At 37.4% G+C, this 23,838-nt stretch overlaps 1 protein-coding gene across 1 annotated transcript; it reads left to right on the top strand.

Annotated features, from left to right (window-relative positions):
* The first annotated feature begins 82 nt into the window (after positions 1 to 82).
* LOC141557228 (deoxynucleoside triphosphate triphosphohydrolase SAMHD1-like) lies at positions 83 to 21,979 on the top strand. Its single transcript, XM_074292606.1, has 16 exons — positions 83 to 363; positions 1,074 to 1,140; positions 5,011 to 5,083; positions 5,769 to 5,929; positions 6,961 to 7,076; positions 8,421 to 8,491; positions 9,023 to 9,178; positions 10,334 to 10,434; positions 10,537 to 10,645; positions 11,330 to 11,421; positions 12,742 to 12,857; positions 13,668 to 13,807; positions 16,246 to 16,341; positions 17,096 to 17,200; positions 17,704 to 17,841; positions 21,220 to 21,979. The coding sequence occupies exons 1-16, from the start codon at positions 171 to 173 to the stop codon at positions 21,349 to 21,351; spliced, it is 1,866 nt and encodes a 621-aa protein (XP_074148707.1). The 5' UTR covers positions 83 to 170; the 3' UTR covers positions 21,352 to 21,979.
* The last annotated feature ends 1,859 nt before the right edge of the window (positions 21,980 to 23,838 follow it).

Below are 23,838 nucleotides of genomic sequence, written 5' to 3'. Positions count from 1 at the left end.
CGTCCCAATTACTGCGCACCGCCCTCCGGTGGGTGGGGCACGCTCCTCCCCGGCCTTAAAAGGGAGGTGGAGGGGGCGGCCCTCCCGTGCTGGAGTCGTTGTGCGCTTGCGCGGCCCCTGCAGAACCGATTTCTGGATCTCTGCTGGTGCGGCCCAACAGAGGAAAGGCCATGAGGGGATTCGGGACTCCTCCTAAACGTGCCCGCTGCGGGCCTCCTTCCCCCACTTCGGAGCACGCCGCTACCTCCGCCGACGCGGAGCGGGAGGACGACGCCGATCCCCGGAGCTGGGACACGGAGCGGCTGTGCGCTTTCCTCTGTGATCAGGGCTTCTGCAACCCGACGCTGCTCGGCCGCATACGAGGTAATTGGTACTATTTTATTACATTATATAATAATCATAGTAAAATCTTATTAACTAGTGTTTCTAGAAACAACGCCCCTCCCCCCCAAAAGCAAAAAAACCCAAACCCAAACCCTCACCTACAAACGGTAATGAATGATATGAGGACTGCAGATGTGAAACAACACAAATTACAGCTGTCATGTTGATCACTGTGTTGTCATTGCTTTAAATTTTAAATTTGTTACAAGAAAAGGGCACAGAATGATTAGGGGAAATAACTAGTGAAAAAAAAAGGCAACAAAAAATCTGAAATTTAAATTTAAACAAAGGAAGCCCACAAGATTTCTGCAGGATTTGATCAGAGACTTCATAGAATCACCAGCTCTATAGTGATGATTCCAAAAGTCAGGATGGTTGTATTCATGCTTTAAAACCAAAAGAAAACTATACTTGAGTCTTTGGCCGAGGTTTTGCTCCCAAGTACAACATCTCCTCTAACCTTTTATTAGGAAAAACAAAAAAACAACATTCTTCAACTTTTACTTTGTATTTATCACTGATGGGTTAGTATTTCTCCCTAGACATTTCAGATAAGCTCTCTTGCATTTTGTACAGATCATACAGCTGTGAATTCGTTTCTAGGAATTTCCGTTTGAATTATATCTTATTTAATAAATATAAAAAGACAAGATGTATCAACATTTTAACTTTTAAAAATCTTTCCGTAGAAAAAAAAATCAGAGGCACTCAGCTGCTCAGCCTTGACGAATCAGTTCTTGAAAGTCTTGGAGTAAGGTAAGGCTGTTGCTCACATTAAAGTATGTCACAAAGCACACTTCAGATAATTCTCTTTTAATATTTTCTTCCTTTTGGATTATCATTTGAGTTCTTAATTCTTGATCTCAAAGGCAATTTCTGAGTGGGAAAGTGACAGTCAACATATTTTTGATGTTCGATGATGAATTTTGCTGGGGAGTTAAATGTTTTTTAATGGCCACCTTCTCACTCTTGAGTTATTTGAGAGAGCACTAGATGATGTACAAAGATGAGAGAGAAAAATATTTTCAAGAAAATGTAAGGCTTGTTAGCAGTTGGTTTTAAAACTTCCTATTTTGCAAGACCTGCAATTTGCTGGTGATGGAATTCTGGAAAAAAGAAAACCAAGTATCATTAGCAAGACTCAGGTGTACTTTTTTATATTTTATTTTCCCCCTGAGGCTGGGGTTAAGTGACTTGCCCAGGGTCACACAGCTAAGAAGTGTTAAGTGTCTGAGGCTACATTTGAACTCAGGTCCTCCTGAATTCAAGGCTGGTGCCCTATCCACTGCGCCACCTAGCGGCCCCTCAGGTGTACTTTTTAATGTTTGAGTAATTTTATTTCAGGATCTACAGCTAATGTCTTTTAAGACTCTCATCTAAGGTGACATTGGTGTTCTGTTATTCACAGGAGCTTCTTAAACAGTTTCTTCAGGGATTGAACTTGTCTTCCTCTGGTGCTGACAATCTTGGGATATGAAATCTTTTAGGGACCCACTATTTCAGATTTACTCCACTTTATCATGTTGTAAAAGAGTTGCTAGACTGGCAATCAAGAGATTTTCTGTTATTAGCAGTCTAACCTTGGACATCTGGCAGGAAACAAGTATTTATTGTGTGCTAGCCACTGGAGATAGGGGAAAAAATGGTGTGGGGCATGTGGGAGACAGTATATGAGTATATGCAAAATAAATACTGGGTAAATTTGGAGTGAGCCACTAGCATCACATGGGAGAACCAGGAAAGGCTTCATTTAAAAGGAAATATTTGAACTTAACTTTGAGAGGGAAAGTAAGAAATAGAGAATCCATTCTCGTTATGGGGGCAGCTCATTCCAAGACACAGGAATGGGAGATCAAGTTTTGTGTGAGGAAGAGAAAGGAATTCATTTTGGCTGGAGCAAAGAATGTGTGAAGGAAATAAGATGATAAGGCTGGAAAGGTAGTTTGGGGCCTAGTCATGAAGGCCTTTAGAGACCAACGGAATCAATATTTGATTGTAGAGGCGAGAAGGCGCCCCCGAGTTTGAGGAGAGGAGTGACTTGGTCATATCTGTGTTTTACTATTATCTACCACTTTGTCAGCTCTTTGGAAAATGGATTGGAGAGGGAAGAAGTGAGGGCCAGAGACCATTTAGAAGACTGACAGTAGTTCAGGTGAGAGGTGAGGTGGTTAGCCAGATGAATGAGAAAGGGATAGGATGGTGAATGGTGTAGAGGTAGTATCTATGAGATTTGGCCACTGATTGGTTAGGTGAGGAAGAATGAGGGGTCAGGGAAGACTTCAGAGTTTCAGTCCTAGATGATTGGATAGATCAGACATCCAGCTGGAAATGTCCAGGAGGTAACTGGATATGGTGCTGAAGGAGTGGAGCTCAGGCTCATAACCGGAAATATAGATCTTGGGCCCATCTGTATGGTCATTGAACCCATGGGAGATAATGATTGCCCAAAGAAAGATCGAACAGAACCCAGAGTTTGGGAGTCAGAAATAGATGAATATTCAGTCAGTTCATAAATATTAAAAAAAATTTATTAAGCTTCTGTCTTGTACCAGGCATTAAGCCAGTAGTAATACAAAGAGAAAGGTAAAAATCCTTATTGTCCAGGAGCTGATAGTGTAATGAGGGAGAAAACATGTAGATATGTATGCACAAGCAAAGTATGTGTGTTTGAATTGGAGGGAATCAAAAGCAGACACTAATTAAGAGTCATTGGGAAAAGCTTCTTTTTAAAAGTGACATTTGAGCTGAGCCTTGAAGGAAGCCCTCACGTCCAGAGAATTCCAGGTATGGGACACAAACCATGAACATTCCCCGAGTCAGGAAAATGGAGTGTTTTGTTCCAGCAACAAAAAAAGGAGCCTGTGTCACTAGATAGAAGAATATGTGGAAGAAAACTTTGAAGCTAGAAGAAATGGAGTTTATTAACAGCTTTACTGAAGAGCAATCAGACAGGAAGGAACTGAGAACTGAGAGAGCCCTCTCTGCACCTCACTTTATTTTTGTGTAAAAACAGTTTTTGTTTGTCCCCCCCTCCCCATTGCTAATATTTTACACTAGAGTCTGATGGAATGGTGCCTCTTTGGAGTGTAAGAGAGAATTGTTAAATTAAAACTGGTTAGTCATTATCTTATCAATAGTCTCTGTAATTAGTCCCTGAGAAATAGTTTGGTTTCTGTTGCTAAAATGGTCAGGGCAGATATGTGTAAAAATAGAGATCTAGAGTGGAATCCAGCCTTTGACACTGACTATATGACCCTGATGCAAAACAGTTTCTCTTTCTCAGAGTCAGGTGATAATTGTGGTAGCTACTTCTGCTGGGTTGTTATATTGGAAAGAAAGTACTTTAACCTTAAAATGTGGTAGAAACGCGAGATGGTGAGATAACTATCAGACATAAAGTAGTTCGTAGTAAATCCTTCTCTTCAATAACTGCTGAAAAAATCCGTTTACAACAGAGGTAGGGTTTTTAAACATGAAAACCACAAATGGCTAGATCATTCCCGGATCTTGTACAGTTTCTAAGTTATTAGGGCCTTGTGATTGTTCAGCGGGGCTCAGGATCAGTTACTGTAGCCAATAGCGGAAGGAAGGCACCTAGTTTGACTCACTTGGCAATGATAGGTGGAGGGGTTGTTAACATACAAGGGATTGGGGGCAACTAGGTGGCTGAGGACCCGAGTTCAAATCTGTCTCAGACACTTAACACTTCCTAGCTGTGGGACCCTGGGCAAGTCACTTAACCCCAGCCTCAAAAAAAAAAAAAAAAAAAAAAAAAAAAATTGAGGGAAAAAACATATAAAGGATTGATCACTTCAGCTTCAGCATGTCAACTGCAATCTCAATTTCAAGTCAAAAATCCCCTGGAAAGTAAGGAAGCTCCAACAAATCTAAATACAATATACATATATCAATTAATATGAAAATGTTTTAGAAATCTCATTACCTCAAATACTAAAGAGGGGCCAAAACTCGCAAGTAGACCAGGCTTGGTCTTTATGTATTGAGAGTCTAAATTCCAGCTGTGACTCGGCCTTAGTCCTTAATGCTGAGTTGTGTGTAAGTCATACTGATTGGGAAAGACTCCCAACAAGAGAATCAGCTAGTATTTATTGTGAACTAAATGCTTCAGGCGACAGCTGGGTGATGCTTTGGAGTCTGGAAGACTCATTTTCCTGAAGACAGATCTGGCCTCAGAGATGGACTAGCTGTGTGACTCTGAGCAAATCACTTAGCCTTGCTTGTCTCCGTTTGCTCATCTGTAAAATGAGCTGGAGGAAGAAAAGGCCAGCCATTCCAGTGTCTTAGACCCCACATAGGGTCATGAAGTCAGACCCAACTGGAAAAAGACTGAACAGCAAATGTACGTTAGGGAACAGAGGAAATACAGCATTTTGTCACTCTAGCTTTCAGATGGCTGAAAAGACCAATCAGGAGAATGTCCTCTGAGCATGCTTGGAAACTTTATTTGCTTGGGACATTTATTGAAGTAAATTTTAAATTATTAATGGCTCTTAATGATCTGAAGGTAAAAAAGTGACCTGGTTTTTAAAAAGTTATTGTTAAGTATCACACTTTATCAAATAAATTGTGACTTGTCTTTTTGGGGGGGTTTGGTGACTTTCCCAGTTGTTTAGAAGAAAGACAGAAATTGCTGGATTGTATCCATCAACTGGATGAAGACCATGAAGAGATAATGAAGGTAAGTGGGAGTTAATTTTTAATTGTTAGATCCTAATATTATCTGTATTTGGAAGGCCTTTGTTTTCTTTTATCCATTTTATGTTTGAAGGGGCTCAGTGGCTATAGCAGCAGTCCTCAAGTCAGGAGGACCTGAGTTCAAGTTTGGCCTCAGATACTTATTTAACATTTCCAAGCTGTGAGACCCCAATTCCCTCAGCACAACCCAAATTCAGTGAACATTATTAGCAAAGCTAAGTGAGGAGACAGCTTTTAAAGTAAATGTTGTTTTTTTTTTTTTTTAACAATGGGATAAATTTTCAGGTATCTATTAGTTTCTATAATGGTGGAAAAAAACAGTGGATTCTTAATTTGTAATTTTTAAATCTATTTTTGAGATCATAGAATGTTTCTTCTTTTGGCTCCCTGTCATTCCAAATCTGTGTAATTAGAGTAGTCCACCAGTAGAGCCAAAGGATGAAGCAAATGAATTAATTTGATTTTGTTTAATTTGATTTACAATGAATGGAACTGTAGCCCCAAACTGTGTAAATATATGGCTTGGAGGGAATCGTTGGCATATATAACATCTTAAATACTTAAATAACTTTGGTCTTTAGACTTGACATGGGGATTTAAAAAATGGGTTGTTACTTTTCATGCATAAATTGTTTTCATGTACAACTGTAAAAATCATCATTTTCCAGATATTTAACGATCCTGTTCATGGCCACATAGAACTTCACCCTCTTCTTATCCGAATCATCGACACACCTCAATTTCAAAGGCTGCGATACATCAAAATGATGGGAGGTGCTTACTATGTTTTTCCAGGTGCCTCTCACAACCGATTTGAGCATTGTCTAGGGTAAGGAGAAAAATGCACTTAAACAGAAGTATTACAGATAAGTTGTTCTTTAAGTCTTTCCATTACAAAGAACTTGTGCTTAGATATGATCTATTTTAGTAGTTTAACTTTTGTATTTAACCAAGTTCTTTCTAGCACAGTTAAATGTTATGGTGTGATTTACTTCCTACTTGTATATTCCTGAGTGTGGTAGTTGGGCTGGTGAGACAATAATTTATCTCCAGGGTATTTTAGGGTTCCCCTTTTTTTTTTAAGCTTTCTTATGGATGTTATAGTCTATAAATATTAAGTCCTTCAGTTTTCCTTTCTGCTTGTTCTTATATAGGTTAGTTTCTGCCTTTGAAACCAAACTACTCAATATTTTGGGGAAAAATATGAATTTGAAAAGACAAAATTAGAGTTGTAACAATAGTATTAGAATTTGTCTTTTTTTTTCCAAAACGTGGAGGAAATGTTCCTGAATGGCAGGAAATGTAGTTTCCAGTTTATCTTTAGAGACAGTTCTTTCCAATATAATTTTGTTGCATGGTGCTAAGTGAATTACTAGAAAATTACAGATAACCCATATTGAATTGTGAGTACAAAAAAATTACACATAAAAGTGCTCTTGATGGGATTACCCTTACAATATGTTCTAAAGTTCTACTTACTCAGATAATTGAAGGTGACTAGAATTTTAAGGTTACTTTGAAACAGAAATTTTTTAACCTTTTCTTTTTCTTTTTTTTTCTATGTTATGTATTCTTTTGGGCAGTGTGGTGAAGCCTGTAGGTTCCTCAAAAGAATATTTTTAAAATTTATAAAATACATAGTGTTACCTCCAAAAAAGTTGTAGTAAACTATCATTATTATTTTAAAAATCAAATTTAAAACGTTCAAGGAGCTGAGAATAAGAGCCTCTGCTCTAAAGAAATGTAAACAAATATTACAGGTTGGATAACTGATCTTTGGGACTTGAAACGGTACATTCTTGATTGAAGAAACAGAATATATCTTCTAAAATGAAATTTTATTTTCTTCTTGCTTCACAGTGTCGGTTACCTAGCAGGATGTCTGGTCAGTGCACTGCATGAAAAACAGCCTGAACTACAAATAACTAAGCGGGATATGCTGTGTGTTCAGATCGCTGGGCTTTGTCATGATCTAGGTAAACATGTTCAAGGAGCCAAAGGAGTTCAATGTGTAAAAACGTGATTTATATAAGTATTGAGGGATATAGTGTTCTTTTATTTTTAAAAACCAACCAACTGAGAAGTGTGCAGTATAACAAATCCTAACTTCTCTTTATAATACCCCAGTGAATATCAGCATACAAAATCTGTCACCATTTATGTCACTCTGTAATTCCAGAATACGTCATAAGCATTGCCACATCCTATTGCCTCAGTTGAGCATTTCTGCTACAGTATGCTGTATTAAAGACTCAATTGTGGATTATGAAAGTCTTCTGATCACTATGTCTCAGTAGATAGTTTGATCCTTTGCCTTCCTGAATCCATCTTTCTCGTGTTTAAAATACCTGAGATTTTTTGAACAGAAGATTCTCAGATTAGGGAGGGGGCAGGATTTCTCACTTCCACTATCCATGTGGGTGTAAAGCTAAATAATAGCCCCTGGGACTGTTGGCAATCCAAAATATTTTTGTAGCTACTGGTGAAACTAGATAATCACTAGCCTTATAAGGGATTATAGAGATCTGACTTAATCAGAAATCTAGTTCTCTGGTAAGGAAACTAGCTTAATCTCTTTCCTATGTGTTTCTTAGATGATAGGAAAGAAGTGTCTCTTACTGTTCATAGACCATTGACCAGCTTAGGTAAATCTGGAAAAGATTATCTTTAGGAAGTTGGCCCTTCTTGTTTCTCAAATGTACAGAGAACTAAGTCAAATCTATAAGAGCACAAATCATTCCCACATTGATAAATGGCCAAAGGATATGAACAGTCAGGTTTCAGAAGAAATCAAAGTGATCAGGAGTCATATGAAAACAAATGCTCTAAAATCTCTAATAATTGGAGAAGTGTAAATTAAAACAACTCAGAGTTACCACCTCATACCAGTCAGATTGGTTAATAACAGAAAAGAAAATGATAAATGCTAGAGAGGATGTGGAAAAATAGGTACACTGATGGAGTTGTGAACTGGTCCAGCCAGTCTGGAGAATGATTTGGAATTGTGCCCAAAGGGATTTAAAACTTTAAAAGTGTATACTCTAATCCAGCATCACAGACTATTGGGTCGTTCTGTATCCCTAAGAAATCAAAGAAAAGGAAAAGAATATGTACAAAAACATTTATAGTAACTCTTTTTAGGGTGGCAAAGAATTGAAAATGGAGGGGATATCCTTCAATTGGTAAAGTTGTGGCATATTGTTGAGGCCATGGATCTTCTGAAGAATAGAAATGAATTAAGTTTGAATAAAAAAGAATAGATAAAATGAATTTGTGCTTTTCAGTAGTGTGAACCAGTGCTTCTTATTCTCTTTTTAAAGGTCATGGACCCTTTTCACACATGTTTGATAGAAGGTTTATTCCCCGTGCTCGCCCAGGATATCATTGGGAGGTATGTGATATAGTCAGATTTTCACATAGATAAAAAGATGAAGCATTTATAAGGCACATTACTATATTCCAGGCACTGCACAAAGTTCTGGGGATACAAATAGAAGCAAAAAAGCCAGTCCCTACCCTACCTACTAGACCTTTCGTTCTAATGAGGGGAAATAGCATGAAGAAGACCTGGAAAATGTGGAAAGGGGAAGGGCAAGCCTTGTGGGCAGTATCCCTCCATGGTGTACGGGGTGTCAAGGAGGTTAAAAAGTCCAAAGAATGAGCAGTGTGCCCAGGAGTGAAGTGACCACATTTCTTGGTGTCCTCCTACAATCCCCACAGGTAGCAGAACTCCTTAAGGCAAGAGTAGAAAATTAAAGGCTAGCAGAATTTCTAAACTAAGTTCAGAGTTAAAGGACCATGAGTTAGGCAGCTACGGGACAAAATCAATTAGTCATAATTTGAATGAATAAATAAATGACAGCGGGTCAGCTTAATTTTTACAGATCAGATGGACAAGTTTCTTCTGTTCTTATTTTTTCAGCATGAAATGGGTTCAGTGAAGATGTTTGACTACCTGGTTAAGGCCAATGGAATTGAAAATATAATGAAGAAATATGGACTTGTTCCAGAAGAAGATATATGTTTTATCAAAGAACAAATCGCGGGACCTCTTGATTCAACAGGAAAGAGTTCTTTGGTGAGTTAGCTAGTTGGTTTGAATTGCCTAATACTTCTTAAATGAGGGACTATCTTTTCCTTTCTGTAAATTTTACCAGTTTTTAAGAAGTGCATTTATAGTTTAGAAGCTCCCCAAATTGTAATTGCATCCTAAGTTGTTTATTTAGATCCAGCTATATAGTCATTTGAAAACTGCAACTATAAAACTCCTTTGGACATCCATTTTCCTTCCATTTCTTTCCTGCTAAAGAAAGTTTGCTCCAAATGTTTTTGTCCATATGAGATCTTTTCCTATTGATGTCACTGGATAGAAATCCTTTTTTGGTGTTTCTGGGTCAAAAAGAAGGTATGCTTTATTGTCTTTTCATGATAAGGATAAGCTTAGTTGGATTTTCTTCTGCCTTTTTTTTTACCTTCTAAAATCCCTACCTTTAATCAAATATATTAAAAATATCATCTGAATTATCTTTCCTTTCCCTGCCAATCAGTTTTCTGCCCATGGAAAATTTCATAATCTGTAGAGATTATTTCTATATTCTTTACCCCTTTAGTGCATATGGTAATTTCTTAAGCAGAAGTCCATGGATTTTTTAGTGTTTTGATCATTATGTTTCAATAAATGTTTTCAATATTTCAATAAAATGTTTCCTTTATAATCTTATGTTTTATTTTATATGTTTAAAACTATTCTGAAAAGAAATCCCTAATGTCTTCAGACTTCCAGAGAGATCCATAATATTCAAAAAGTTAAGAAATCCTTTTCTAATAATACCACATGTAAATCTTTAGGTTTGACAGGTATTTAATTGTTCTTATACATTCCCTAGAAATGTAGCATAGCTCCTGATTGGTCTTAGGAGTTTGATGTGTTTGCTTCCATAGTTTATACTACAGAACACTGACCGCCATTCCTGTGGGTAATAATGGGGCTATCCGTGCTCTTTATTCACAGGATAATTAAGACGTGATAATGTTGGGGAAAGAATGAACTTGTGTGTAAAAGGCTTTTCATGTGTTTTAAAACTTGGCAACATAAACAGAAAAAGTTCTTGTATAAATAATTGTCTCTTTTGTAAACTTGCTTTGCTATCATATCTGAAAAGTAATGAATTAATGAACATTAATCCATGATTATGACTAAATAGTTTTTCCCTGGTCTTTTTTCCCCCCCCAGTGGCCATATAAAGGACGACCTGAAGAGAAAAACTTTCTTTATGAGATAGTGGCTAATAAACGCAATGGCATTGATGTGGATAAATGGGATTATTTTGCCAGGTACACTTTGAACATTTCACAAGTGCTGTCATACTTTGATGAGTAATTTCTAAGTATTTTCCTACTGATTTTTTTCACCTCCCTTTCTTGGAATCTTTTTAGGGATTGCCACCATCTTGGAATTCCAAATAACTTTGACCATAAGCGCTTTATTAAGTTTGCCCGTGTATGTGAAGTAAACCATAAGAAATATATTTGCACCAGAGACAAGGTAAAGTGTTTGAGAAAAAAATAGTCAAGAAAGAAAGGGATTCTCTTGTTCCTAATTACAAATTGAGAGTTGGGGGAATAGCATTTTCAGTCATCTTTTCTTTTGTTTAGTATTGTTAAATGCTCTTATAAAATTAATAAAATGTTGGACAGCATTCGCAGCTTTTGTGAATGCATGATTTTTGTCACCTTCCTGAATTTATTGGGGATGCCAAAGGGGAAAAATCACATACATAACTGTTTAATTTGCCTTTGTGACATAAATACGCATATCTCTATGTAATTCTCTGTTTGAATTTGCTTAACTTATGTGGAATTATGCTAAAATAAAACCTTGGACAAATATTTAAATATTATTTTATGATATTAGCAGTATTTAGGTCCACTTGGTAAAGTATTAAAAAGTTAAGAGCGAGCCAATGAATGTCACAGATCTACCATCCTTATATCAGGGGTACTGGGATGGTGTATACGTTATTCATTGTGTGGTAGAAAAAGAAGGGCATGCAGGTTTAAATTTGTTTTCTGCTGCATCCCACCTTGGGACTTTGGATCAGTCATTTTACACAAAGGTGTTAAACTAGATCAATTCTGTGATCCTGTGTAACCTTATGCACATTATTTATGCCTGTCTTCATCGCTTTTCTGTTTCTCATACTTATAAGTTTGTTTCACAATTCTCTAGGAAGCTGGAAACCTGTATGACATGTTCTATACACGCAACTGCCTGCACCGAAGAGCTTACCAGCACAGAGTTGGCAACATCATTGACACAATGTAAGGATTTTCCTCTCCACTTCCCTACACAATTTTCCATTGTGCATTTGTTGAAGTGAATTGAATGTTGTATGTGTTCAATATGATACGTATTTCAGGTTCTGAAGGAATTCAGATGAAATGAAAAACATGCTGTAGTTTAGATAGTTTATAGAGCCAGCCTTAATGAGAAAATTGAGTAGGAACAATAAAAAGTATCAAATATCTAAAAATAGCACAGAAAACATGGGAGGAGATCAAGGGGAAATAGAAAATGTCAGTCATCAAAACTGTTTAATTCTGGTTTTTAAAAACCCCATAAAAAATAAATCACTGAAATAGACTAATGAAGCTTTTAATTTTTGTTTGGTCCCAACTCTCATTCATAGTTAATTTTTAAATTTTCAGTAGTATTTTATTTTCTAAATGAAGTAAAGATAGTTTTCATCACTTTTTTCTTGGTAAGACGTTATGTTCCAAATTTTTCTCCTCCTCTCCTTTATCTCCCCTTCCCCAAAATAGCAAGCAAACTGATATATTGTAAACATATTTTTATATTTGTCATGTTGTACAAGAAAAATCAGATCAAAAGGGAAAAAAAAGACGAAAGAGAAAGAACAAACATATATGTTTATAAGAACAAAAATATATGTGGATATATACGTGTGTATATATATATATATATATATATATATATATATATATATATATATAAGAATTGTACATGTTTGACATATATTGGATTACTTGCTATTTAGATGAGGGGTTTGGAGGAAGAGAGGGAGAAATTTGGAACACAAGGTTTTCTAAGTGTGAATGTTGATAACTAATTTTTTTGGAGGGGGAAGCTGTTATTTTTAAAATATATATATATATATATATATACATACATACATACATACATATATATATATATAATATATGATTTTAAGTTCCAAATGTTATCTCTCCTTCTCTCCACTCCCCTTTGATTGAGAAGGCAAGCAATTTGATGTGATTTATACATGTAAATTCCTTCAAAACATATTTCCATATTAGTCATGACGTGAAAGAAAATAGAGAAAACCAAAAGAAAAATGACGTTTTTTTAAAGTATGCTTTAATCTGCATTTAGATGAAAGAGTTCTTTTTATTGATGCTTTCATGTCTCATTCAATTTTCTCTTTCCCTGCATCCAGTGAGCCCTCCTTTGTAAGATTTAAAAGAAAATTCCATAAAACCAGCTCACAAATTAGCTGCATATGATAATATGACAGCATCTGTATACAGTTCCATTCCCATAGTTCCCCACCCCAAGTGAGAGATGCACTTTAACAGATTATGTAAATTAATTCTCAACAGGATTACAGATGCCTTCCTTAAAGCTGATCCCCATATAGAAATAGAAGGTAGTGGAGGGAAAAAGTACAAGCTTTCTACAGCAATTGATGATATGGAAGCCTATGTTAAACTTACAGGTAAGATTTTAAATGGATTTAATTCTACCCAGATACAATATAGGCAATCAATCTTCATCTTAGAAATTGGCTATACTTAGAAAGATTGTTAATTTTTTCCCCCAGATTCAAAAAGCGATATGCTATATAAATAGTATTATAAGTGGTAATTAAACTCCAAACCAACAATAAAAGCCCATCAAATTCATTAAAGTATTTGGTCAAAAAATAGTGGTCAAAATGGTCAAAAAAAAATTCAGTACTTTAGAAGATGTGATTTAATGAGGGTGATGGCTAACTGGCACAGTGAATAGAGAGCTGGCCTTGGAGTAAGAAACTTGAGTTCAAATCCTGGTTCAGATATTTAGTAGCCCTGTGACACTAGATGATCATTTAACTTAAGTCTATAAAATGGGTATAATAATAAAACTGATCTCCAAGAAGTATAGTAAAAGTCAAGTGAGATGAAATGCAAAGTGCTTTGTAAAGCTTTGGAGTGCTGTGTCCTTTTTTGTGTTTTCAGTAGACTATTTTGGCTACCAAAATCAAAAATTAGGATAAAAAAATGATCACTTGGCAGCCAAGCCCACTGTTGCCTGTAAGTGGGCTTAGCTTTTTTTTTTTTTCTTCACATTTTGTCACTGCACGTTAGTGCTGATTGTAAAGCATAAATTAAGGAAATTATATTTGAAGATCACTTCTTAAAATACAAAACTCCAATTTTAAGGAATACCTAGAAAATCCTTAATGCATTATTCCTACATATCTGGATGATGGGGGGGGAGGGCGCTTTGGATAGTAGGATATTGATTGTTGTTTTGATTTTGGCAGATAACATTTTTCTGGAGATTTTGCAATCTCGTGATCCCAAATTGGCTGAGGCACGAGAGATTTTACTGAAAATTGAAAGTCGTAAACTATACAAGTTTGTGGGTGAAACTCAGCCAACAGGGGAAGAGAAGATTCAAAAGGTAAGTGGATGCTTTGAAGGTCTTCAAATTGCACTTCCAAACTTTGATTTGAAATTTGGCAATGTGGGTGATTATAAGTGGTCCTCCTAATGTAACTGTCCTCATCCCTAGTCTCCAAGGTCAAGTAATATGTTATAAAAGAAAATGTGAAGTATATTAAATCAGATCTGGCTCTGTTCTTTTGGACTGTTTAGATCTTTGCATCTCATTCTGTCAGCTCATGTACTCAAAGAGTTCTCTTTTAATTAGACAGAATTGATTCTCCCTGCCTACTATAATAGTTGGAGATAGAAAAAATTTAAGCCATATGATTTATTAACAAAACAGGTGTAATAAATGGTTGAGTGGACTCCTTAGTCAGTTCAAAGACCATGTGAATAAATAGTGAGACAATGTTAGTTATTGCAAATACATAATATTTTAAAATTTAATTTTAATTTAATGAAAGAAAACTATTAACAAAATACAAGACTAGGTCATCTGGTTTCTTACTGTAGGAAAGCTCAGATGTTCCCAGGTTGGGAGAGGTAGAACAAATGGGGACAATTCCATGAAATCAGAGAAAGAGTGGGTATATGCAGTTAAAGGAACATGAAAACAATAACTGGTTGGCTAATATAGGGGAGTTTTCACATAGGGATTGATTAAGATGTGTAATTATGAGAAAATTCCTTGTATCTGTATTCAATTCTGATTAAATTTCTGGTCACTGTAGCCTAGGTCCTTAATTAAAGTCTCTAAGCAACAGATAGACGTGGTCCAGCTTGCCATTCATTCAGGAATTAAGTTTATGGTTGGGTTTTTTTTTCCTTCCTCCCCTTCCCCCCAATTCACATAATTGAATGAAGTATTCTCACAAGACAGAAAATGGGCTAGACCTATATTGAGCCAGTGCCAGAATTGGGTCACAGGATAGAATCATTGGGGTTCACTCAATTATCTTTTCTATTTTTTTTTTTTTTTGGCTGAGGCAATTAGGGGTTAAGTGCCTTGCCCAGGGTCACACAGGTAGGAAGTGTTAAGGTCAGATCGGAACTCCTGACTTCAGGGCTCGTGCTCTATCCACTGGGCCACCTAGCTGCCTCTCAATTAAATATTTTTAAGAATATTTTTGATGATTGTTTTTACATCAATTATTTCTGAATCTATACCCCACCCCTTCATAAACCGAACCCTTGTAACAAGGAAAAACAATTAAAAACAGCTTAATGTTTTATGTATGCAATACTGTGTCTTCCTGCCTCTGCCAAGTGGGAGAATTAACCTCTTTTATCTTGTGTGGCGTCTTAGGACATCCTAAAATAATATGCTTAATTCATTTCCATAAACATTACCTGCCTTCTACAGTAAGACATTGTGTCAGGCATTAGAATTTGAAATATTTTTCCATCTATTTAACATTTTATTTTCCATGGAAAACATGGAAAACAATTTTAACATTTGTTTTAAAACTTTTGAGTTCCAGATTCTCTCCCTTCCTCCTACTCTTCATTGAGACACATGCAAAGTTATGCAAAACATAGAAATTTTTAGTGACCTTATGTCATCTAGGAGTTCATGGGATAGGTACCCTAATAAATCTTAGTTGCAAAGGAGCCATGCATAGTTCTCTAAAACATTTAAGGGAGGAAAGATCAGGCTCAGTTTGGTCTGGGAATGGGGCATGAGGAGCAATCACTATGAAATGACTATGAGGAAGTACTGAGCCCAAAAAAAGGTTTTTACATAATGTTTTTATTTATTTATTTTTCAATCACTTACATTTTCCACTGTCTCTCTCTTCCCACGCCCTTCCAGAGAAAGAAAAGTTCAGCTAAACTACCAACAAAACGAAAAGTCTAACGTTATGTGCTGGGGTACCCTATTCATGCTCAGCTTCCACCTCTGCAAAGGAGAGGTGTTGTATCATATCCCTTTTGGGCTTAACAAATCCTTATTTCATAGCTCTCAGTTTTAATTATTTTGGTAATCTTTTTCTTTAAACAGAACAAAAAACTTATTTATTTTTGTTCTGAACTTTAAAATAATATATTGAGAATTGTGTATCACAATTTGTTTAGTCATTCCCCCCATTCAGTGAGAATCTATTTTGTCTCCATTTTTTTGCCAGTAAGAAGAAAAACTATTCTAAATATTTCTATATATATTTGGGGTCTTTTTGGCAAAAACAATCTTGGGATGTGTGCTGAGTGGTGGAATGTCTTTTTCAAAGGATGTGGATCTTTTAGTCACTACTCTGTTCTCATAATTCCAAATTTCTTGGAACAGTGGGGTTTTAACATGACAGATAAGAGGCAGGAAAAGTACATTGCAGACATTACAGAACATAAAGGTGAGGATATTCACGTGATATGAGCCTGTGAGTAGTGTACTATAAACTTTCTCTCATAGTTTAAGCTGTCTTCTAGATAATAAATTCAAAATTATTTTTTTCCTAGGAGGAATATGATGAACTTCCAAAAGATGTTGCTGCTTCCATACCACAAGTTATGGATCTAAAAGTTGAATTAAAGGCTGAAGATTTCATAGTTGATGTAAGTTGCTGGCACTGTGATATCATTAACAAACATTTCTCCAAACCATGTGTAAGATTGTTCCTGTAAGCTGCTTCCAATTGTCCTCCTGTTACATTTAGTTTATGAACATTGACATTTTTACTGATTCTCACATCCCATTTTATAAAAAGGCGCAAATTTTGTTCGTCCTCAAATGAAAGGGATGTAAATTTAGCTGCCTATACCAGGCAGTGTATTTGGAGAGTCGATTGGGCTGGGTATGTTGATGTTTTGCTGTTTTAAAATTCAAGAGTTTATAATAATTCCCTTTATTTATATGGACAAATTGATGATCATGTCTAGAACAGGATTTGATAAAATGTCCTTGGACAGGAGAACAAACTCAATTGTTAACATTGTTCCTTAAAGGAAAATCCAGTTTGTTTTCAAACATACTTTCCAGGAAATCACGGAGTGAAGAGCAAGGACTATTTGTGTATTTCTCATCCCATAGCCAAAGGAAATGATGGAAGTTTGATGGCACTTATATTTCTACTTACTCTCCCAAATAATAGGATCCACTCTGCTTGTAGGAACCTTTTGCCCAGGCTTAAAGCAAACTAAAAGGAAACAAATTCCTCGGGTTATTTTTAGCAGAATGTTTTCTTCTGCCTTGGTTAATTTTGTTGGTCTTAGTCATGATGATGGACGGTATTCCTTGGCTTGCCTCTCTAAGCTCAATAAGTGAAGTGGTATTGCTGTTCTGTAATTTTTTTTTTTATCTTCTGTTAAGGTTATCAACATGCATTATGGAATGCAAGAAAAAAATCCTATGGATCATGTTTATTTCTATTGCAAGAGTGACCGAAATAAAGCAATCATGATTACAAAAGATCAGGTAAACATTCAAATTAGGTCAAAATAAATTTGCTATTGTGACATGTCATGTCTATCCACCTGTCTAACATTTTTAATGCAGTTCGAAAGAGTTGGTGTTTTGGCTGGGAGGGAGGATTGATATTTTATTATGAATTATGGGGCATAATGATTAGAAAGGAAAGTTATAGAATCTTTTTTTTTTTTTAATACCTTTAGTGATAGTATGTGAGGCTACTAGGTGACTCAAGGAATAGAGTGCTGAGTGTGGAATTGGGAAGACCTGAGTTCAAATCCTTCAGGTGCTTACTCACTGTGTGACCCTGAGCAAGTAACTTTTGGGTCCCCTAATCCACTGCAGTAGGAAATATCACTTGCCGCTCCAGTGTATTGATGGTCCACAGGATCCACCACCCCTGATTGGCTGAGACAGCATCCAAGTGGGAACATGATTGGTGGGGAGATTTAGTGTCTTACCTGCTTTGTGATTCAGGAAAGAAATGATGAGTTCTTTCTTTTGAAAAGGTTTCACAGCTTCTCCCTAAAAAATTTGCTGAACAGCTTATCCGAGTGTACTGTAAGAAAACAGATAAGCAAAGTTTAGCGGCTGCCAGGCAGTATTTTGTTCAGTGGTGCATGAACAAAAACTTCACCAAACCACAGGTAAGTCATTTATTACTCTTTTCTTAAATCATTTCCTTCTAAACATCCAGAGAAAGAAGGGGATTTTTTCTTACCTCCTCATTTCTTTGGAACCTGACAAAATTATATTTAAAATAATTTGATTATCATTTCAAATATAAATGAATGTCTGTTTTGTTTTGCTTTTTTTTTTGTTGTTGTTGTTTTAATATTGAGCCCTAGATACTTTAGTGAGGGTTTAACAAAAGTTCAGTAAGGGATATCTCTGAAATTCTTCAGAAACTACTCTGGGATCACTCCTCTAATCCAGTTCCTGCCTCAAGGGCACTCACTATATTATGCTGGAAATATACAACATACAGCTAAAAGAGGATAATGAAAAAGGTATAAATGGAGCAGTGATGAACTATCATCATCAGTGATCCCATCTCTAAATCTCTTCACCTTTAGTCTTCCAGAATAAAAGTTGACTGTGATAAGACTTTCCTTTCATTCTGCCTCATCAGTCTATGCTAATAAGAACCCAATCATCAGATCCTTATCCTCCTTAGTCACTCTGTCACATTGAGTTCCTCATTTCTTGCTATTATAAACCTTGTAATTTAAAAGACTAAAATTAGGCCCTTCTACCCAAACTATGCTCTGTCCTTTTAATAATCAAATTGATGGAGTCAGCTGATATCTCAGTCTAGATGATTCCCATATCTGCAGTTACCCTTTCTCTCTCTTTTGAGCTTTAGTCCAAAATTTGTAATTGCCCGCTGGACGTGTTCACTTGGATGTGTCTCATAGGCATCTCGAGCTCAACACGTGAAGAACAAAACTTTTGCCCTAAGTTGTCCCCTGGTTCTAATTTCCCCATTTTGGGCAATTGCATCATAATCCTTCTAGTTATATAATATTACATTAGGAGTCCCTGTGCTTGACCATTTTCACTGAGCCCACTCTGACCTTATGCCCATTTATGCACATTTTAATTCTGTTTTTATGCCCATCGTCTGCTGTCTTACTGCCTGCTGTCTAAAATTTATATTTCTTTGCTTATCATTCAGTACTCTCTGTACTCTAGCACTGGCCTGCTTTTTCTTCTCTTCTCCTGTCAGTTGTCTTCCTACCACATCTTATTGAATCCCTTAAGATTTCTCTTTTTTTCCTTCTCTGCAGTCTTGTATTTGAAAGTCATGTTCTCTATTAAACTCTGGTCTTATTTGAATAGATATTCCTCTTTTTCCCCCTGAAGAATTATACTCAGTTTTGCTGGGTAGGTGACTCTTGGTTGTAATCCTAGATTCTTTATCTCCTGGAAGTGCATTATTCCTAACTGTGACTCCATGTATTTAAACCTTTGTTGGGTTTCTTTTCTGACTGCTTGTAGAATTTTCTCCTAAAGTGGAACTTGGCTATAATATTGGCTCTGAAATTTGGGCTTTAACATTCCTGGAAGTTTTGCTTTTTTGGATCTCTTTGAGGAAGTCATTAGTTGATTCTTATTTTACCCTCTGATGCAAGTATATCAGGGCACTTTTGGTTGATAATTTTTTGAAAGATGATGTCTTGGGTTTTGTTTTTTAAATTATGGCTTTCAGAGAGTCCAATAATTTTTAAATTCTTTCTTCTCCGTGTGTTTTCCAATCAGTTATTTTTTTACTGAGTTATTTCATATTTTCTTCTGTTTTTTCATTCTTTTTATTTTGTTTTTATTGTTTCTTGATGTCTCATGGAGCTCTACTTGCCCGTTTCTAAATTTTTTTAATTATTACCTTCAATGACCTTTTGATTTCCATTTTCTATTTGGCCCTATTCTGTTTCTTTGATTTTTAAAAATCCTTTTTTTTGGAACCTTCCCAGGGATTGTTTTGGGGCTTTTAACCAATTCACTTTTTTTTTTTTGAGTCTTTTTTGTGTAACACTTTTGACTTTGTTCTGCATTTTTTGGTTATTTTCCTAGCCTATTTCTTGAATTTTAACTTTGTGTAAAAGTTGGCTGTGCTCCCAAGGCATACAGGAGGCATTATCCCAAGCTTCAAGTTTTTCATGTTGCTGCTTTCAGAAAGAGGTAGTTTTATGCATCTGTGAGTTTTCAGTTCTTCCAAGGTGACGTGCTTTAAGAAGAGTCATTGCCCTTCTGGCTTGGGCTGTGGTGTGTGAGTGACCACAAGTGTTCTTTTTTTAATTGTTAAATTTTTTTTTTCACTTGGAACTGTGACCAAGATTTCCTGTACTCCCTAAGGTTAGTGGGACTGTGGCCTAGTTATGTGTGGCCACATAACAGCATGTCCCATACCTAGTGCCAGTGCAGAGCTCCCTGTTGTCTCTTTCTGGGCCAGCTGTAACTCCCTTACAGTCTGTGGCCTGAGAGTCTGGACGCTGCTGAAGCTGATTCAGGCACCCGCCAGCCTGGTCATGCTGCTGCCGACTCGGGGTGTGGGCTCTGGGATGTGGACGCTGCTCCACTCCCACCTGCTGATACAGACTTTCTTCTGCGTTGCCTTGAGATGCAGAATTGTTTTACCCTGACCTTTTGTTGGTTCTGCTGCTCTAGAATTTGCTTTGAGGCATTATTTTAAAGCTGTTCAGAGGGGATTTGGGGAGAGCTCAGGCAAGTCTCTGCCTTTACTCCACTCTCTTAGAGCTGCCCCTCATATTATTAATTTTCAAATTTTCATAAGTGTTATGATGATTAATAGAATTTTAATTAAAGCAAAAGAAAATCGTAGAACTTAAGCTATAAATATGTGTATATATATATATATATATATATATATATATATATATATATATAAAGAGAGAGAGAGAGAGAGAGAAAGATTTGGGCTCATCAGAGGAATAATGTGGACAATGTGTTTGTGTTCTGAGCCATATTAATGAAACCCAGGATTCCCCACTGTGGTTTACTCAGTGGGAAAAGTTCCCTACCCACAGACATGTGCTTGTGGCCCCTTAGGGACGACAGGAAGGTGTAAAAGGTTTGGCGCAGCCCACCCCATTTAGTAGAAATACACTGGAGAACCCTTGCTGGCAGGCCAGCAGTGTCATCCTGTTGCTGGGGGTGGGGGTCTGTAAGACCAGACAGCGAAGCTTAATTCTTTCCCTTTTGACGAGGCTCCCTGGACTCGTGCAGTCAGGGCAGAGCCCGGGGTTCTGAGCTTAGGCCGATGGGTACAAGGAGAGGGGCTGGGGGTTGGCCCAAGTCCTCGTCCGGGCTCCGCCGCCAGGTGGCTGAATTGCTGGGGGCCCGAGTCAGCCAGCTGCTTCACCTCCAGTCATTGAGGGGGAGCAGGTCCGTTTGGTTGAGCTCATTTTCTGAGTCTCATGATTGTACCTGTCCACACGTGCAGGTTAAGTGCTATGAGAGATTGTGCTGTAACTCTTGTCATTTTTTTTTTTCTTGAAAAATAGGATGGTGATGTTGTGGCCCCAAAACTAACACCCATGAAAGCCAGTTGGAATCTCCGGTGTAGAGAGCAAAGTCCAGATCTTCATAGAGAGAGTTCCAACATCAAAACCAACCTTTTTCAGGAAAAAAAGTAATAGAATGGGAATTTCCACTTCTCTGCTTCTTGTAAAGAGATGTGCCCCAGTCCCAATGCTGCAAGAAGGTTTCATCGCACCTATCCTTTTTCTTGGCTTCTTCAAACAAAGCTGTTGTGCATATATCCTCAGTCAGAAGCTGATCAGCATGTAAATAAATCACACCAGCTTTTTCTTTCAAATAGACTTGGGGAGCTGAGAGCTGCAAACAGGGAAATCTTAACGTAATCAGTATTTATAAAAATTCTGTAGTAATTTCAAGATTTTAGTTGCAATAGTGCAAGACATTTTATATGAGGAAACAAGAAAATTTGATATCACTTAAGTATATATGCAGACTGCAGGAAAAGCATTCTTTCCAATTTGGCATGGTATCTATAACTCTTAATTCTTTATGTTTAAAAAAAAAAAAAAAAAGCATCATCCTTTTTATACCTTCAATTCCTGTGGGAGAAAAACTGTCTTAAAAATTTATGGGAAAGGGGCAGCTCCATGGTGCAGTGGATACAGCACCAGCCCTGAAGTCAGGAGGATCTGAGTTCAAATCTAACCTCACACATTTAACACGTGCTAGCTGTGTGACTCTGGTCAAGTCACTTAACCCCAATTGCCTCAGCCAAAAAAAAAATGGAAAATAGACTTAATAGACCTGGGTTGTGAGACGAGGATCTGATAATGCCCCTCTCCAGCCCTGGTTAAAATAGCAGAACCCTTTGGGGCCCTCTGAGGTAAGTGCATGCCTGAGTAAGGTACCAGACCTCATCCTGCTGGCTGGTCTTCTGAGGACTAAGGGAGGGCATGTTTGGAGTTGGCACTTGGGAGAAAAAGCCGTTTCTAGGGAAGATGCGCCAGGCTTCGTTGTTCCAGACAAGTGTGCCAAGGCAATGTTGCTCCTCCTTCAGCTGGATGACTTCCCTTTCACTCACCAGATGTGGCTCACCCTTATTTCTGAATAAATTATGCGGAAGAAGTCCTTGTTGCAAAAACAAAGACCACCACCTTCCCCAAGCATGGTGCAGAAGTGCTACTTGCCTGCACAAAATGCTGGTCGGGGAGAAGGGCCCGGCTTTGCCGACTCCCTCGGGACTTTCTCTGAGGCTGTCAGGGCCGGGCCAGTGCCGAACCTCCCTTTTCCCAAGGGACCAGAGTGGGAATGGATGAGTCAGGAACCCTTTGGCCTGGGTGTGCACCTGTGGGGTACAGGCCGTGTCCCCAAAGCAGCTGTGCTCAGGTATTTCCAGACTGTTCTTTGGAAAGTAAAGTCTTCCATGCCCTTGAAGACCAAAATCTTTGTGGAAGCCTCTATGCCCCCCGTCTGGAATCACCTTTGCCCTTTCTGATTCTTTGTGGCACATATGTCCTTCTCGTGTTCAGTGTTCAGTGTTGAGTGTGTGCCCCCGTGTCTCAGTGTCTTCGCACCTCCTGTACCTGACATGAGGCCTGACGCAAAATAGACCCGGAGACCTGAGATCCCAGGACCTCGGCATCCACCGGCCTCTGACCTTCGAGGGGATTCTCTCCAGAAGTCCGAATGGGCGGCCGCCTTTCCCTGGTCAGGCTCCCAGCTTTAGGATCACACAGGAAGGGGATTAGGGATAGTGATAAAGTTGACATGGGGCAGCTAGCTGGCGCACTGGGCAGAGCACCAACCTGGGAGCTCGAAGGTCCTGATCCAGATGCAGCTTCAGATATAGCATCTCTATAGAATTCAGATGTAGCATATGTATTTATATATGTATTTATTATTAGCTTTTATTCCTAAAGTAGCATCTCTATAGTATTTATTATATATTATATTGCATATGTATTTATATCAATTTTTGTTAATAAAGTAGTGTCTTTAGTATTTATTATGTTACATTATATGTATTTATTATTGGTTTTTATTCATAAAGTAGTATCTCTAGTGTTTATTATATTACATTACATATGTATTTATCATTGGCTTTTATTCATCAAGCAGTATCTCTACAGTATTATGTTATATATGATATTGTTATATAATTATATAATACACATGTGTATTTATTACATAATTACATATAATTCATACCATTGTATCATATTATAGATAGATGCTACGTGTACTACCTTAAGTATAATATTCTAAATATGTTATTATTTATCTAAAATCTATGTAATCTAAAACCTATCACTTATAGATTATCATTATTAACCATAATAGTATAATCCAGATATATCCATGATATCCATGATGGTTAATCCTCACCCCCATCATTATTGCCGACAAAGCCCTCTGAGCCTCTTCTTCCAACCTCCAGAAGTCCTGATCCTGAAAAGGTTTTCTCTGTTCGGCCAGTTCTTCTCCAGGGTGGGCAGGTTAAGCCTCGCTTTTCTAGTCAGGCTTCCTCTCCTCCTCTCACTTCTGGTTCAGCTACCTGCAGAGCTGCTCTTCTTCCAGGACTCTTCTAGGAATTAGCTTAGAATCTTTCCTGCCCTTTCCTAAGCCCAGCCCCTGTTGCAGCT

This window comes from Sminthopsis crassicaudata, chromosome 2, assembly GCF_048593235.1.
Source record: "Sminthopsis crassicaudata isolate SCR6 chromosome 2, ASM4859323v1, whole genome shotgun sequence".
NCBI classification, from domain to species: Eukaryota; Metazoa; Chordata; class Mammalia; order Dasyuromorphia; family Dasyuridae; genus Sminthopsis; species Sminthopsis crassicaudata.
This window is presented reverse-complemented; position numbering and strand designations above follow the sequence as displayed.

Bases quoted from the DNA above. Each gene is read 5' to 3' on its own strand.
- LOC141557228 (XM_074292606.1), top strand. From the start codon at position 171: ATGAGGGGATTCGGGACTCCTCCTAAACGTGCCCGCTGCGGGCCTCCT. The intron at 9,179-10,333 runs GTGAGTTAGCTA...TTCCCCCCCCAG, and splicing joins CAACAGGAAAGAGTTCTTTG to TGGCCATATAAAGGACGACC. The intron at 10,646-11,329 runs GTAAAGTGTTTG...ACAATTCTCTAG, and splicing joins ATATTTGCACCAGAGACAAG to GAAGCTGGAAACCTGTATGA.